Here is a 16,041-nt window from a genome sequence, read left to right on the forward strand (position 1 = left end):
TACATTATTCAACATATTTGTTATTGGAAGTCATGACAGTGTCAGACCACAGTCAAGTGTTTCAAACAGAAATAAATCACACATACCATACGTATATTGGAAATAAATGGGTTGCAAATAATTGGGTGACAATAGAATAAATCAATAAATAAATAAGGTGGTGGTGTCATACATAACTGAGTGAAGAAAAACTGCACTGAAAAGGTTGCACTGGAGAATTTAGACTCCAGACCCCTGTAACTGTGGGTCTCATTAAGGATATGTAATGTAATCCCAGCACACTTCTCTGTATTATATGGTAAAAACAATAAATCAATAAACAAACATTTGCGCCCCCTAGTGGATGAAGCTGTTCTGTTAGTCGGTGATCGCTTTGGAAAGTTTCACGTGTTTGAAATGTGCAGTGACTGAAGCAGGTTACGACGCCTCTAAATGTGGATTAGATTAGAAGATTATTTTTGCATAAAATACGCTTATTTAGCTGAAACACGAGCGCGCGTGCACGGGAGTGTGATGGCTCGAGCGCGAGACCGTTGGCGCGCGTGGTCCCTCCCCCTGTCTTTGATGTGGCGCCGCGGAAGGCAGCGAGCGGCAGACGTGCAGACAGAGCGGTGCACGGGCGCGCACCAGCAGCAGCAGCAGCTCCCCGCACCCTCACCGGTCTGCACGCTGCCGGGACTCCACCGTGTCGGCTTCAGGTGAGCTCTCCCGCCACTACTCTCGCAGCTTTTGCAGCTTCACACGTGAGGACACCAGCGATTCACTGTCAACTAGTGTTCCTGTTGACACTCGACCCGAGTCTCGTCTCGGCTGCTTTCATCTGCGGTTACCTCTGGTCTAGTTTCCACTGGTATCTATCGCAAGGAAACAACCTGCAAATGGACGCATTTACAAAGGGAATAACAACAAAAATAGATGTGTTAAAAACAAACGAAAAAAGCTATAGTTCTGCAAAAACAACGTACACTATTTGCTTTTTCTATTCACATACTCCACACGCTTTGGATGGCATTCAATCGTGTGTATATAAACTCACTCCACACGCACCTTCACTTTACATCTGTGTTTTATTTTATTGTTGCTGCACTTTAGTTTGAGTTTGACTCCATTGGAATGTTATCAAAACACTCCACACACTTCTGTATAGTAGAGTCAAGCAAAACAAGCCTGTAACAGTCTTTACATCTGCATGACACAATACCTTCTTGAGCACACGGTCCTCACATACAGATGCATGTACATGTTGTGTAGCGTGTCAGTCAGAGAAGAATCTTCTGAATTGTTCCATGAAAACATCCAAACTGTTGCAGTGACTTGTGCTGTGGGATACAAAGCATTGTAGCATTGTTAGTCTGTGAAATGCAGAGTTATTAATATGATTTTTATGCACTGGTTAAGTTTCATGAATGGTAGACGACTTAAAAAAAACAGGTTCCATTCAACCTCCTCAAACCTCCTCACACATGGACCTGACACTTTTGCTCTTCAACACCATTGCTTGTTGTAACTCTGAACGATGATCCTCATCTGAAGTGACACCACAGCATTACACCCATATAAGTGGAAATCCATCAGCAAAAGACTTTGACTGCAGCTCAGTGAGAATGAAATACATGAGACACCTCCAGTACATGGATATCCAGAAACATCTGTAGCTTCTTATGACTTTAAAATGTGGACATTTTAGAAGCTGTAGTAATTATATTAATGGCAGCAGTAGACATGTTAAGTTATTTGCAAATATGTGGCCGTGTATTCCGGAGATCTTTGAGGTACAAATATGATGGAACATAGCCAGGATTAGGTAAAAACGTATCTGTGTGAGATCCATGTGTTTAATATGATTGAGTTGAACATGAAAACCGAAACGTGTTAGATTTTAATCTGTATTTTGTGTGTTTGTGCATTACCTAGTGCACACTTTCCTTATCGCTCCCTGTCTTTTTCCAGAGTGGTGAAAAATGTTGTGGCGGACTCAACTCGCCGTCTCTGCTGTGATCACGCTGCACGTCATTGGTTCAGCTCTGGTAAGTGTTTTGTCCGGTGACTGCAGTCAATTCTGGCCCTGAACAACAGGCTCTTGGTGACAATGTCAACAGTAGTTGTGTGTTATTGCAGCTTCATACATGCACGTTTGCTGTCCTTTAATGCCACTGCTTACCGTCCAACACCTCATATTGGCTTCATCCACACAGCAATGTTTGTGTCATGAGAGGCATCAATGGAATTTCTCCTGATTTCTTTCCAAGTTAGAATGAGGCGGTGATTATACTGTTATTACATAACAGTCTTGCACAAATGCTGTGTGAGACGTCGGTGAATAATACAAACATAGCTGAGTGTCATTTCACATTCCTACAGATCAGTGTCCTGGTTTATTGTGTCAGATTCTCCTGCCTAGCTCTGGCACCGTTGCTTGCTGGAGCAGGTGAGACTTGTTTCCAAAGGATTAAAGGCGCCTCTGCAAGAAATAAAAAGCCGCAGATTTATGCTCTCACTTGCAGCTCATTTCCTCTCGCGTCTTCGAACCATATTTCACCTGGTGATTTGCTCCGTCTCTCAGATCCCTGCGACAGCCATGGAGGACAGCCGAGAGTGTCGGGAGCACGAGTACAAGGATCGTTTCGGGAACTGTAAACCATGCAAGCAGTGTGATGCCGGACAGGAGCTGTCAAAGGTTGGAGACGCTTGTTTCTTGTTAGTTAACATCCAGCTGTAGATAAGAAGAGGAAATGTAGCAACACAAAAGGTCTGTGATCACTGAAAACAACTTCCTCAAGCCGCAGTGAAAAATGCTGCCAAAACCATGGAGCTCCTGAAAAGAATGGACTTCACTGTTTCTGTTATCCAGAGAAAACAACCTTATTTATGACTTCCTCTCTTTCATGCTGAGAGCAGCCAAGTCGCTATTAGCTTCAGCAGAAGCGTCTTTACTGTCACACCCATGCTTTTGACCTTCTTCTGCTCAAAGCCCTCATTGTTCCCGGCCACTGCAGCCTGCCCAACTCATTGTCTTCTCAGTGAGACGCACACCATGCCTGTGCTTGCTGTTTTCCACCACATGGCAGCGTGTGGTCAAACAGGCCTCAGTGGTGTTTGCTCAGGTTTGTAAAGGAAAGCCATTCTTCCTCAGAGCTTACTAGAAGGGACAAATGAGGGCACACAACTTTACAGGAGGTGGTGTTGCCTTCATCGGCGGCTCATAATCCTGATTCACCCTGCCTTGGGCTTTATCTACCATCCCACCTCTGACGCCGTACTTGCCCTAAACACTGCTTTTCCGTGGGAACAACCTGAATGCAGACATCAACCCGATGGTTACGATGGCTGTGGTAGACAGTGTTCAGATTATTATTACCATCATCAAGATCAGGATTACAAGCGTCATGAGTTGCATGTTTCCAATCAAACACTTTAGTGCAGAGTGAGTCACTATTTTTTTAAATCAAAAACACAGGCCCACAGACACATGAATGTCTGTACATCACATCTCACCCGAGGTAGTGATGAGGCTTCCTGAAACAGTGTCCTCATTTCCTCAGCCCACTAGATGGCACTCTCTGCTCTAAAAATCCAAGCATTTCAGTGAAACCTCACCTCATTTTTAAACTGAAGCCTCATCTGCCCATCACTACAAACTGGACAAAACATTATTGAATCCTTTGAAAGTGGAGTCCAAAAAATGTATTTAAGTTGTGACTGTTGCAGTGGAACATGAATGGATGAATTACTAAATCCCGTCACGGGCCACATGCTGTGATAACGCGAGTCTGAGGTGGCCAGCGGGCCTTGAGTTTGACACGCCTTGTCCAACAGAAAAGGTTAACACAGTTCAGTTGGCTGAGGCGAGCTTCCTCAGCCTGCAGATACAGAGTTGTTTTCTCCTCTATTCCCTCTAACAAGTACGAACTGCGACCAGGCGAAAACGTCCTCCGTTGCAACAAATTGGAAACAAGTTAATAAATCATGTGAAGCGTATGTTTCCACACAGTGTTTAGCATGGGGTTGACCTTAGATTCCTTTGACTCCAAAGAGCTGTACATTCATGCGCCTGCTAAATTGCCTTAAGTAGACGCTTTACTTCCAATTAAAACAGTGATTATCTGACTTTACATGGATTCACGGTCCTTTGTTTCTCTGAGAGGCGATGAAAAAGCCGCCGACGCTCTTTGACATCTGTGGCGCACATGCGTTTAAGCGCAGTTGCCTCTAATCTCAGTGCACACAGACATGCTCTCTGTGGTCGGCGGTGCGCTTCAGTAGTCCCCGTGTTCCCTGCCAGCCGGCAAGCATGAATGCACCCCGGGCTCCTGGTTAATAATTGGCCGCCTCACTCTTTTTTAGGAAGGTAGCGGGAGGCCCGCGCTGAGTGGAGACCTCAGAGAAGCGTTCCCAGTCCCTGCCTGTCTGTGTTCTGAGAGGGGACGACTGAGCGTCGGGAGGGGAGCGGACTTTTGGAGCCCCTCCGAGCAGCTGCCATAGAGATCCCAGAGGAATGTGCCCCAGTTTGCTCTGGAAGTTTGCCTCTGGAAGTGTCTGAGAGGCGGGCGGACAAACATCAATTAGCTCGTCCCTGCTAACTGTAGCTAAGAGAGCCACCCACTGAGGGAGCGTCCATCACAATCTATGATTCCTCCCCACTCCTCGGCTTCAGGAGTTTAATGGATAGTTGCTCGGTTTTGTTCGGCGTGGGTGGGGGGTGTGGGGCGGGGCCTTCGCTTCACTTCTTGCTGGAACAGTGCCAGTGGGCAAGAAGTCAAAACGTAACTTTGATGTGTCAACGGTTTTCAGCAGGAAGGTTTCCTCTCCTCTGTCCGCCATGCTTGACAGGCTTGGGAAGACCAAGTGCTTCCGTCCTGGTGAACATCACGTTTGCATGGAGGAGTCGTGGAGTTGGCCTTGGCACAGATGAACAGGACCGGCAGTCCGGCCCTCAGTACTGATGTTAATCACTGAATCCAGTGCAGTAGTCAAGAGCCGGAGAGGAGAGGCGCTGGGGTGTGATCTGTGGAGCCAACCGATTGTGTTCCCTGTTGTTTTATGACCAGATCAGATGACTGCCCCCCACCACTCTCCCTCCCACCCATGTGATTCCCCCCCTAATCTCAGAAATATCTGTGCCGGAACATGCTGCAGGTCTCCATGACTCCCTGGCTTCCAGGCTCCTGTTGTGCTTGGCACTCGCACCCAAAATGGATCCGGAGATACCAGAGAGAACTCAGAAGATTAAGGGGATGGTTTTCATATGAAGATTTTGCTCTTTAGGACGTGGCCAGAGACCAGAGTTATTACCCACAGGAGACAATCAATAATAAAATGGAAGGAAATAAAACTGGCCACTGAAGAACAGGGCACCTGTCTGCAGGGTGAAGGGGGTGGAGCCAGGACCAGAAATTTGGATTTGGATGGAATAGGAACTATATTGTGGTGTGGTGACACCCCACTGTTTTGGAGTTATGGATAGTGGAAGGCAAAAAAAGATGTATTTTTCGTGTTTTCTTAAAAGAATAAAGAATAATCTTTAGAGAATGAAGGAGTGATAAAGAAGTTTCATCATAGCAAGAATGATGATTGATGTAGCAGCCAAAGTGGCGCTGAGTTAGAAAGCAAGACTCGTTCTGTTGCAAGTTCCATTGAGCAGCGGCCGGCCCACATTTAGCCTGTAGAAGAAGGTGGACAGCCAGGACCAGTGGTCCGGGACAGTCAGAGAATGGTCCCGTAGGCGTGAGGACGTGATAATATCTGGATAGTCCTGGTATGAATGGATAGTTTAGATAAAGGTGAGGGGTCTTGGTCTGTCAGACTTTTCTCTAGTGATCGAGTAAACCTTTCCTTTCAACCTCTTGTCTCCTGCTCTGCTGTTCAAGTGCCTTGTCTGTCATCTCCCTGCTGCGACAATGATAGTCCTGGCTGCAGAGAAGGGCCGTGTATGGGGCGTATGAACAGCTGGTTCAGTCCACAGCTGACCCCGTCACCACCATCCAAGCCAAGGGTTCCATGTCAGCTTCACATTCCTCATCTTCACTCCCTACTTTGTAGTGCCCTCACACGCATCTCTGCCTTTGACTTTCTGTCTGATAGGGCCAGGCTGTTTCTCAAATCCCAGCCCCCATTTCAGAGTCTTGTGCCCACATTCCAGCCTGCCTGCACGCCCGGGCAGTGAAAGCTGAACCGGGCGAAGACGGATGAGCGGAGAGATGTCCTGTTTGAAGCTAACCTTTGATTTAAGAGCACACGAACGCTCCTACCCCGTCTGTAATCCCACTTTGGGATTGGGTTGTGGAAGACAGCGGGACATTGGCTCGTGACTCGATAAGGATTTCTTTCCTGCGTCAGTCAGCTGTCATGCTTATGTCGAGTTGTCATCAACCTTTCAACATAGTTTTGGGGGATTATGACTGGAAGCCAGTTGGAGAGGAGACCAAACATGAGTCATGCAGACAGACGCAAGAGAGCAGGTGAAGTCTTTAAGAGATCAGTGCAAACTAATACATCAAGTTTTCTGCAGAAGATACTGAAAATATTTGAAGTTACTTCTCTTGGCAACTCATGTGATTCGACTACTTGCTGCTTTTTGGAGAAGCCGAGTACTACTGGGAAATTTGGTTGTAAAGTTGCTCCAGGTCTTGGTAACAGATAGCGAAGGGCAGATGAAGCTTCATGAAACAGTGTCGTTATTTTCAGAGCTCAGTGGATCTGCTGTCAGCCCTCTGTTCAAAAATGGTGTAAGGTTTCATTGTTAAAGATTTTACATCAGTTGGCTCCTAAAATGAGGACACTGCTTCATGAAGCCTCATAACACAAGGGTTCGGTCGTCCAATCCTTCTTGGTTATTTATCTTTTCATTTGCTTTCATAATTGATTTGTTTGAAGACAAAAATGTTGAGTCCTGTGTGGACTAAAATAGGTCACCTCAAAACTGATACTTTGTGTCATGTGAAACGTGTAAAGAACTGGATCCAGGACGCAGAAATCCACATCCAAATGAAAAACTTCATCAATGTGGTTGACCAGCACAGTGGTGCATTGATGAAATATTTAGTGTTTAGTGAGACATTTGCGGCCTTGTCCACAGAACGAGCAGTTTGTTGGTGGAGCAGATCTTTATACTGGGTCTCACTGTGCTGATTCACTGGTGATTTGGGCTTTGAAGGTCCAGCATTAGATCAGTCTCATGCTGGAGAGAGTTTCGGCTTTAAAGTGGACTTTCTTGTGAGTGACACAAACAGTGTATTCATCTCCGCCGCTCCGTATCCCCTCCATAATCCTTGTCTCCTTCTAAAAGAGCCTCCTTTGCTCGCCGCCCTCTCAATCCACGGGACGCTCGCCGAGTGTGCTCGGACTCGGGGCCCCTCCAAAACTCACTCATAAACTGGCAATAATACAACAGTAGGTGTCCCTGAGGGCTTTTGTCATTGAAATACGTGGCCTTTCTGGGTCTTGCAGCGGAAGGCGGCTCATTCATCTTGAGAGAGTCAGGGAGATGATTGCCAGTGTAAGATTGACTCTCAAAAGAGACGACCCATTGTTCCGCCGCCGCCGCCCCGCCAGCCAGGATCATTCTTTAATTCCAGACCCCTGGTCGTCCACATTCAGCCTCTCTTTTCACCAGCTGCACAAGGCCCCAAACCACCAGCCCCACCTCTTACCCGCCGTATTTGCTCCGCTAATCCCTCCAGGAATGTGGCTTTGGCTATGGAGAGGATGCCCGGTGTGTGCCCTGCCGGACCAGCCGCTTCAAGGAGGACAGGAGTCGGCAGAAGTGCAAGCCCTGCCTGGACTGTGGACTCCTCAACCGCTTCCAGAAGGGCAACTGCTCCACCACCAGCAACGCTGTGTGTGGCGAGTGTCTGCCGGGGTGAGGAGATGATTTGTGCCTCGCTCAAGAGATTCCTGTTGGTTTGTTACCGTCAACCCAAGTTCTAACCACTAGTCCTGTTGCTTAAGTAACTTGACATGGCATCTTAGTCTGTGTGTCCTCAGTTTGCCTCAGAGAATTTTTTTTTTTTTGCTTGTGTGTAATTTTAAAGTTGTCAGCTACTGATAACATGTAGATTTTTGTAGAGTAACATGACATAAACATCCAAATGATGAAAGAATAAGGTTCCACTTTTGATTTGGGATCGTTCATGACCATAAATGACTGATTCATATGTGTATGAGCAGCACACTAGCCAGTTATGAGTCATCATGAAGAAGGGATCAGCGTCAGGATCATGAATGGTCGCCCATAGTTCATCTTAACAACACCATAATTACTGCTTATTAACAACAAATAAGCAGGTAACTACATTATTGACCCTCCAGTCTATAGTGTTACCCAGTTTTACAGTTTTACAGCTTCAATCTGATACTTCTGGTTATGCATTGAGGTCGTGGGACTGAGAACCCTCTTCTTCCCATGGAGCAAAGACTAATGGTTTTTGGGAACATTTTTTTTGCATTTTGAAATGCAGTGATGACAGAAGGGTGAGGAGCTTAGACCTTCAATACTCAGTCTAAAACCCAGTATTTCCCATCAGGTACTACAGGAAGACGAAACTCAGCGGCTTCCAAGACATGGAGTGCATTCCGTGTGGGGACCCTCCGCCTCCGTTTGAGCCTCATTGTAAGCACCATCTTTTCTTCGTCACTCAGGTATTTTAAAGCATGTACTGTAAGAGGTATTCACCTGCTCATACTCATGAGTAAACACCAGAACTTCCAGCCCACAAATGAAAACGCCAAATCCTATTTGAACCAAAATTCATTGCCACAACAAAGCTCACACAACGTGCCAGCACAAGGTCCACAGTGTAACCAGAGCCCCCTTGCTCCTGGCCGGAGTGAAGTTCATTCACAAGGAGCAGAGCAGCTTTTCTTTCCCACTACACATCCTGCAGTTTACAGTACGAGTGCGTCAAAGGTTGAAATGGAAACGTCTGATAACGTTTTACTTTGCTGTAACTCACATATGCAACAAACTCAACAGTCAATATCTTCATTTTTGTGAGGAAAGTTTTAGCCTTTTAGAATCGTACTGTGGGACGACACAGGTCTCTTCTCAGCTTCAATGTTAAACATTTCCCCACAGAACTGTGAAGATTATGAAAAACAAGTCCAAACAAATGGCTTTTGCTTTGAAGTGTCTGAGGAAACTGGCAGTGTGCTCTACACAGCAGAACTATCAAGTCCGTTCCTCAGACCAGGGGCAGGAGGTGCGTCATGCTCGCTGCCTTTTGCCCGGTTCACATTCCACAGGACCTTAGATCCAATTAGCTCCACTCTTCCGGCCATTAGAAGCAGTTAAACACAACCTCATGATTTCAGGTTTCCACATGAAACAAGTGGCAGAGTGAACTTGTGCTTTTGCTAATGGAGTGTGACTTCCAGAAGGAGGTTGCTGGCCATCTTCAGCTGCCACAGCTCTCAGCCAGGTCCAGCTGTGAGGCGACCCTCTGGTCCGCTCACAGACGTAACCCCTCGTCCCAGAAATACTGGACTGGAAGGTGGATAGGTCTCCCTACAGCCCCACCACGGGACTCTCACTGGAGAATTTCCCAACGTTGGACTGGCTCTCTGCTCTTATCTCCGGGCGGGTGGAAACATCTGAAAGGGCAGATCCGTCGACTAGGCCGCAGTGGCCCGGGGCAGCGCTGCAGCTGTGCAGGGGAGGCTGTCGTCGTCTGGGGAGGGCTGTAAATCTTCAACCGCCCCTCCTCTCTCCTCATCCCTCTTGCTTTTCCCCCAGTGGCTCTTTGGAGCCAAGTAAAAATGCGATTTGTGTTTTATGGATTCCTTCAGTGTCTGATGCGTTTCATCTGCTGCAGTTCTTCACTGAAGATCTGACCGGACTTAAACGCCCTCCACACTGCTCTAATCCAACGGCTGGCGAGGTTCTCACATGGAAATCCGATCGTCCTGTGAGTTCTCATCACAGTTTCAAACCCTCAAGTGATTCCAATGTCTCACAACCGAGAGCCATGAAAGCCAAGTCACAGGCTGTGCTGGCATCTCCTGGGTTGCCGGAGTCTGTGAAGTTCAAGGGAAGCCTGCTAGTGCACTGATGTTGACGGACACTTTGGAGGTGTCCTATAGTTTTAGTGTAGTTCTGTTGGAGTATTTTGGCGACCGCCCCCGTGCTCATGTGAGCTCATGTCGGGGCATGAAAGGGTTAATGCTCTCTCTCTCTCTCTCACCTTCTGTCTTTTATTTGTCGCACATGTAATTGTCGACACTTAAATATGAAAACGTGTCGGTCTCCTCAGCCGGCTACAGCACCTTAGAAGAAGCAGCCCGCGGTTCTCAGGGGGATTTGGGAGAATGTTTGGGGAGAGAGGAGGTCTTTGAAGAGCGTTCAAAGGGAGAATCTCAAACAACTCTGCTCAGAAGTGCTTCTTTTATTCGGGGTGTGTGGCATTCCGGAGAGTCAACAGGCAGGGAGTGTATGAAAGGCTGTGGTTTGCTGCAGCAGATCATATCAGCAGGTGAGCCCGCTCCTCTGGACCACAGTTTATCTGGATGGGCTGCAGCTGCGGGGCCCAGATAACAGTCCGCCTTTGTGTCCTGCGTCAGATGACGTTGGCACCGCAGAGCCCAGTGTAACCTCCACCGAGCACGTACTCGCCTGCACGGTCGGCTCCGCCCTGCTTTACAGACTCGTCCCATGTGACCGTCCAGTCACCACCAGCCCAACTATGTGCTCTTCGCCTCAGCAACACTCTTCAGTGAAACAGCAACTGCTGATCACAATGACAGCTCAGCGTCATCCACCGTGAGAACCACACAAAAACTCGACTACATCAAGCTTATCACCCTGCAACTGGTGTAGCTGTAGTCACTTAAGTGGACAGTACCTTTTGTCCAAATAAAACTACTGGAACAACTACAATCGTACTGATACATCAACAATATTACTACGCTTACTCTAACACTTATTAGGGACCCCAAATGTGCCCCAAAACAGGGCGATGTTTTGTGAAATACTATGCACGTGAAGTAGTCGGGGGGCAAATTTGATCGTTTTTTTACAGTAGCCAGTATTTGCATGAGCTCAACCACAAAGAGCCCGACAACCATCAACTACATCTGTGGACAAATAATACTCCCATTTTATAAAAGAACGAAAACAATTGAGTTTCATGATAAACAAACACTGCGAGGAACACACAACACAAACGTGACAATATGACGTTTGGGTATTGAACAGTGAGTAAAAGAAGAGCAAAACAGCAGGAACTCCACTGCATGGGTTACTGTCTCCTCCATAAACACATGAATATCCTGATAACTTTTTTGGTCCATATGGCCCGTCCCTATTGCCAAGAGAAGAAAGCTATTTGGACCTGTGCTGGTGTCGGGGCCACGGTGCAGACCATAATAGGAGCATCTCTTGAGAGTGTGGGCTGGAAGCTCAACAAAAGGACGTCATGAAGCAAGCACCAGTCCGCAGTAAACAGCAGCGCGGCGACCGCTCTCCGCTCATTCATGCTCCAGCACTTCCACATCAGGTGGTGCTGTGGGATCCTCGCTGCTCCACTCTGAGCACACGTCCCACTCAGGTCTGATCGTCAAATCCCAACGCTCGGCCATGTTTGCACAGCGTAACAAAGAGCTCTCAGATGTGAAAAGGGTTACGACAAGTTCTCTCTTTGATTGATGCAACACACAGCAAACAAGGATTTTCACCAACAAAACCCGCCTGTGTGCCGCCTTCATTCAGAGACGGAGCACGTGACTCCAACAGAGGCCGTCAAATCAGTGTAGCAGTATATTAAAATGGAGCGGAACAATGCGGAGCTTCCATCAGTCTCATCGCTGCCAAAGAACTGAACATGTCATCAAAGCTCTGGGGTTTGCTCCTGGCTCACCACTGGCTGCTGAGTGACAGAGAGGATCATTGCTTCAATCTCTTCCTGTGGCAGTTTTCATCTGATGCATTAAGCCATATCACACACTGCTGTTCAGTCTCTGTAGAAACTTGTAACACAAGCAGCTGTGCCAACCGTTTAACAACATACGGCGGCGTGACGTCACCTGTGCTCCGGGCAGGTGAAAAAAAACTGCTACAAAAACTGTGAATTCAGCTCAAGCAGACGAGTTACAACACCTTGGGTGAGCTGCCTGCTCACAGCCTGACGTCCACTGACCTCAGTGAGGAAGAGTCATGTGTGGTGTCAGTTCTCACCTGAAGCCTCGCGCCTCTGCAGGTAGCCGGCGTGTGAAGCTGGTGCCGCTGCCCTCGGTGGTGACCAGCCCCCGGGACATGGCCCTGGCCGCCATCATCTGCAGCGCTCTGGCCACCGTGCTGCTGGCGCTGCTGGTCCTCTGTGTCATCTACTGCAAGAGACAGCTGCTGGAGAAGAAGCCCAGCGGTGAGTCCCCTCCGTCATCTCACTCGAATCCAGCGCACCAGAACACCTACTGCTCATACAGCGGTTCAGGTTCCAAGCCTTTTTCAAGCCACGCCACACTTGGTTTGTTGGAAAATCCTGGAGAAAAAATAGATACTGACACTCAGCTATTCTGGCATGTTATTTGCAGAAAGAAATTGCAAAAAATAGAAATACATCATGATTTATTAAGTTATTTACAGTAATGATTTTATTCTAGTTTGGGGGATTTCCTGACAAATCCTGAACATATTTTGCCTCAGCTTCATAAGAACGATTCTTTCTCTCTTCCCATCTTGGAGAGTTTTTTTTTTTGGTTCTGCATTAAGTTTTCAGCCCACTTTTTTGTTGGTCTACCATAGAGTTTTGAAGTGAGACGTTACGTTAGCCATTAGCTGTGCTAGCTGTGCGCTGCAGACAGTCTCAGGCCTTGCGGGTCTGACAAGGATCCCTCCATTGTTACCATGCCATATTTATTTATCAAGCACCTAAAAGCACTTTTGTCACTACTACAACTGTGAAATCAGGATAAACCAGACATTAAAAACAATAAATACGCCTCCGAGAGGGCCACAAGAAGTTTTTTTGTTTCACACCTCTGGGCCGTGAGACGCTCGGCTTTAATACACTTGCCACGTATGGAGGCAGTAGTGAGTCACTGAACTGACTTGACAGCTGCAAATCTGTGACAGTTACCAACTATGGAGAAGTTCTTGGAAAGAAACAATGATAAAGAAAGTGATGGCGCCTCCACAAGAGTAAATACTGTTCATGAAAGCATGAAGCATTGAAATGGTGATACTTTTATTTACACTTCACTTGTATCTTCGTGGATTTATGATATTCATTTTATTCAGAATTTTATTCAGTTTTTCCAATTTTCTCAACAGTTTGCATCATTTTTTCTTGAGTAAATTTGATGAAGATGACTTGCACCTGTTTCTTCTGCTGCTGGTTGGACTTTTCCATGACAAATAAATATCTTGGCGATGATCACATGGTTTCATGTCATTTCACAAGGTGCTTTGCTTTGTTTACGTGTAGGAGACTAAATATGGTTATTGATCACAAATGAAACAAGGAGTCATGAATGGGCCCCGGGGCCGTTTGTTCCGGGAAAGTTGGGCCCAGAGATCAGAAAGGTTCAGAAGCCCTGCTCTACTGTTCCAGTGGTGAGTCATCGTGCACACCAGCTGTCAGATAGTAAACACTGGCTCACTTAGACGCACACAGTGTGAAAAAGAAATACGAGTTAGGAAGTTGACATGGAAATTAGTGGTGTAATTTAACAACTAAAAAACTAAAGTATAGAACTGTCTGTAGATATTCCTAACATGTGACTGGGTCACTGTGCAAGGCTCCACTCCTCCTGCAGAGCAGCAGCCGCCTGAGGCCCAGTGTCAGCTGACACACTTGTGCCCCGCCCCCCCCTTCAGAAGAACTGTTAACATAATTGTTTTGGAAATTACTCTGAGGAATTTAACTACGGCCCTGGAGAGCCGGCGGCAGAGAGTGGCGCTCCGCCGCAAGGACGCGGAGTGGAGCCGCGACGCTTGTTTGTTTCTGCTGCAGGAAGCTACATTCAGCTTCCCTCTGAGTCGCTGACGTCGCCCCAACTTCTTGACTTGCACTTTGTTATTGAGCGGCACGGTTGGAGTCACATGACCTGGGCTCTCATGAAGCCCTCACCCATGTCAGCACCTCTCACAGGTGTCACTCACAAGACGCGATGGTGAGGCTTTATGAAACAGCAGCCTCCTGTTCACTAGGTGGCGCTGTCCGCTCTCACTCTTCAGAGCGCCACCTCTTGAGCTCTGAGGACAGCCACGCAGTTTCATGAAGCTTCATCATGACAGCCGGTCTGCGCTGTGCTTGACCCGCCTTCTTCATCTGCTCCCCCCCAGCTGCGTCTCTCAGGACCCCGGACTCTAGTGCTGCAGCCGAGCTGTCGCATCTGGACCCTCACTGGCTCCACGACTTCCCCCAGACCTCCTGCTGCCACTGTCACCCGAGTCCTGGACACGTCTGTGGTGAGCTCGGCCTGTCGGGTGTTGCTCATACGTCAGTCACATTTAACAGTGTTAGTGTTGGAGCTGCTGCCTCCACGACTCGCTGAGGCTTCATGAAACACCGTCCTCATTGTCAGACTCCACTAGGTGGCACCCTCTGCTCTATACTCTTTGGATTTTAGAGGTAATTTCAATGAAACCTCAGCTCATTTTCAAACCAACAGCGACACCTACTGAGAGTGAAACAAAAGGAGCCTGTTTCATGAAGCTTCATCGAGCCATCACTATGTTTCTTGATCATCCACCAGATTCTCTCACTCACATGACGTGTAGTATTTACACACTGCTGAAAACATGGGGCTTGTGAGGTCATGGGACACGACCTGTCCAGGACAGAAATCCCAGCTCATTTCCCAGGTTCAAGTCACGTACATGTTTTCACACTGTGTCTGTGTGTCTCAGGTCCCGTCCACTTGATCCCACCTCTGTGCTGTGAGGACCGCTGCAGCCTGGGCCACAGTTCCTTCCACTCGCAGCCCAGTCTCTGGGACCGGTGAGGAAACGCACACACACGCTTGTCTTCCTGTCGTAGTGAGGACCGTCATTGCCATCACCCTTTCCCCAGCCTCTGCCCCTGAACCTGACCATCTAAAACACATGGCTAAACTTCACCTTGACTCTGAACCAAACTAACACCCAAGTATACCCAAGCTGTTTTGGAGTTTCAACCCTCAAACTGAGACAAAGTGAGGACCGGCCAACACGTCCTCCCTCTGTTGATTAAAAACTCACACAGCTCCTCACAAAGACAGAAGTACAAGCACTCACACACAGATGGTTGCGGTGACCTCAGCTTGGGCTGATAGAGCCAGTCACCAGCAGGTGGCGTCACCCGTGTTGGGTCAGCTGTGCTGCTCCTGTGTGACCAAATCAGAGGGTTTTATCTCAGAACCAGCCACCGCTCATCTGTCCAAACGTGACCCACCCACTTGTCTCCGGGCGTCTCACTCACCTCAGGTGTCGCTGCGCTCTCTCTCTCTCTCTCTCCCTCTCAGAGGCTCAGACCAGGACCACCAGGGCCACCCGGAGCCGGGTCCTTCCCCCGAGGGCTGCGGGCTCCCAGAACCTGCTGACGATGGGGACGGGAAGGAAGAGGCGTCCAGGTGCAGGGACACGTCACCTGAGCTGCCGAGTCTACAGACGTGAGGAGGCGAGTCTGCGGCAGGAAGTGACTGACGTCTTTGGAGGGCCACCTTCTCACGAGCCTCCTCTGGTGTCTCACCCCAGGGCAGTGACCTGGAGCGGACCACGGTCCAGCAGCTGGTGTTTATGAAGCTTTTGTGTCCTGAGAGTGTTCGACTCCACGTCCGACTGTGACGGACCTGCACCTGGAGAGACGCTGCAGAACCAGACGAAGAAGATTCTGGAGGCAATTCCTGTAGATATTGTAATATAAATATATATGTATGAAACAACAGCAACATATTTTTGTAAAAGTGCTCCCGACTGATGTTTACTCTCACTTGTTTGTAAATAAAACACATCAAGAAGTTGTTTCCTCGGATCGTGTTGGTGACAGAAGTCACGTCCGTGTTCTGGGGCGTTTCTGAGGGTCAGGGGGGCAGCAGAGTGAGCTGAGACACCCAGACTTTCCTCTGCCC

General features: G+C 48.0%; 1 protein-coding gene across 2 annotated transcripts; it reads left to right on the plus strand.

Moving 5' to 3' along the window:
• Positions 1 to 565: 565 nt before the first annotated feature.
• Positions 566 to 15,998, plus strand: LOC128763580 (tumor necrosis factor receptor superfamily member 19-like). 2 transcript variants are annotated; one of them, XM_053872530.1, is made up of 10 exons: positions 566 to 698; positions 1,951 to 2,027; positions 2,564 to 2,677; positions 7,680 to 7,858; positions 8,523 to 8,608; positions 12,189 to 12,353; positions 14,276 to 14,401; positions 14,843 to 14,933; positions 15,436 to 15,590; positions 15,668 to 15,994. In XM_053872530.1, exons 2-9 carry the CDS (start codon positions 1,962 to 1,964, stop codon positions 15,584 to 15,586), a joined length of 978 nt encoding a protein of 325 aa, XP_053728505.1. In that variant the 5' UTR covers positions 566 to 698; positions 1,951 to 1,961; the 3' UTR covers positions 15,587 to 15,590; positions 15,668 to 15,994. The 2 variants fall into 2 exon arrangements, with proteins under 2 accessions (XP_053728505.1, XP_053728504.1); XM_053872529.1 differs by lacking the exons at positions 566 to 698; positions 1,951 to 2,027 and having other exon boundaries at positions 2,489 to 2,677; positions 15,668 to 15,998.
• Positions 15,999 to 16,041: the final 43 nt, after the last annotated feature.

The sequence above is a fragment of the Synchiropus splendidus genome, chromosome 8, assembly GCF_027744825.2.
Source record: "Synchiropus splendidus isolate RoL2022-P1 chromosome 8, RoL_Sspl_1.0, whole genome shotgun sequence".
NCBI classification, from domain to species: Eukaryota; Metazoa; Chordata; class Actinopteri; order Syngnathiformes; family Callionymidae; genus Synchiropus; species Synchiropus splendidus.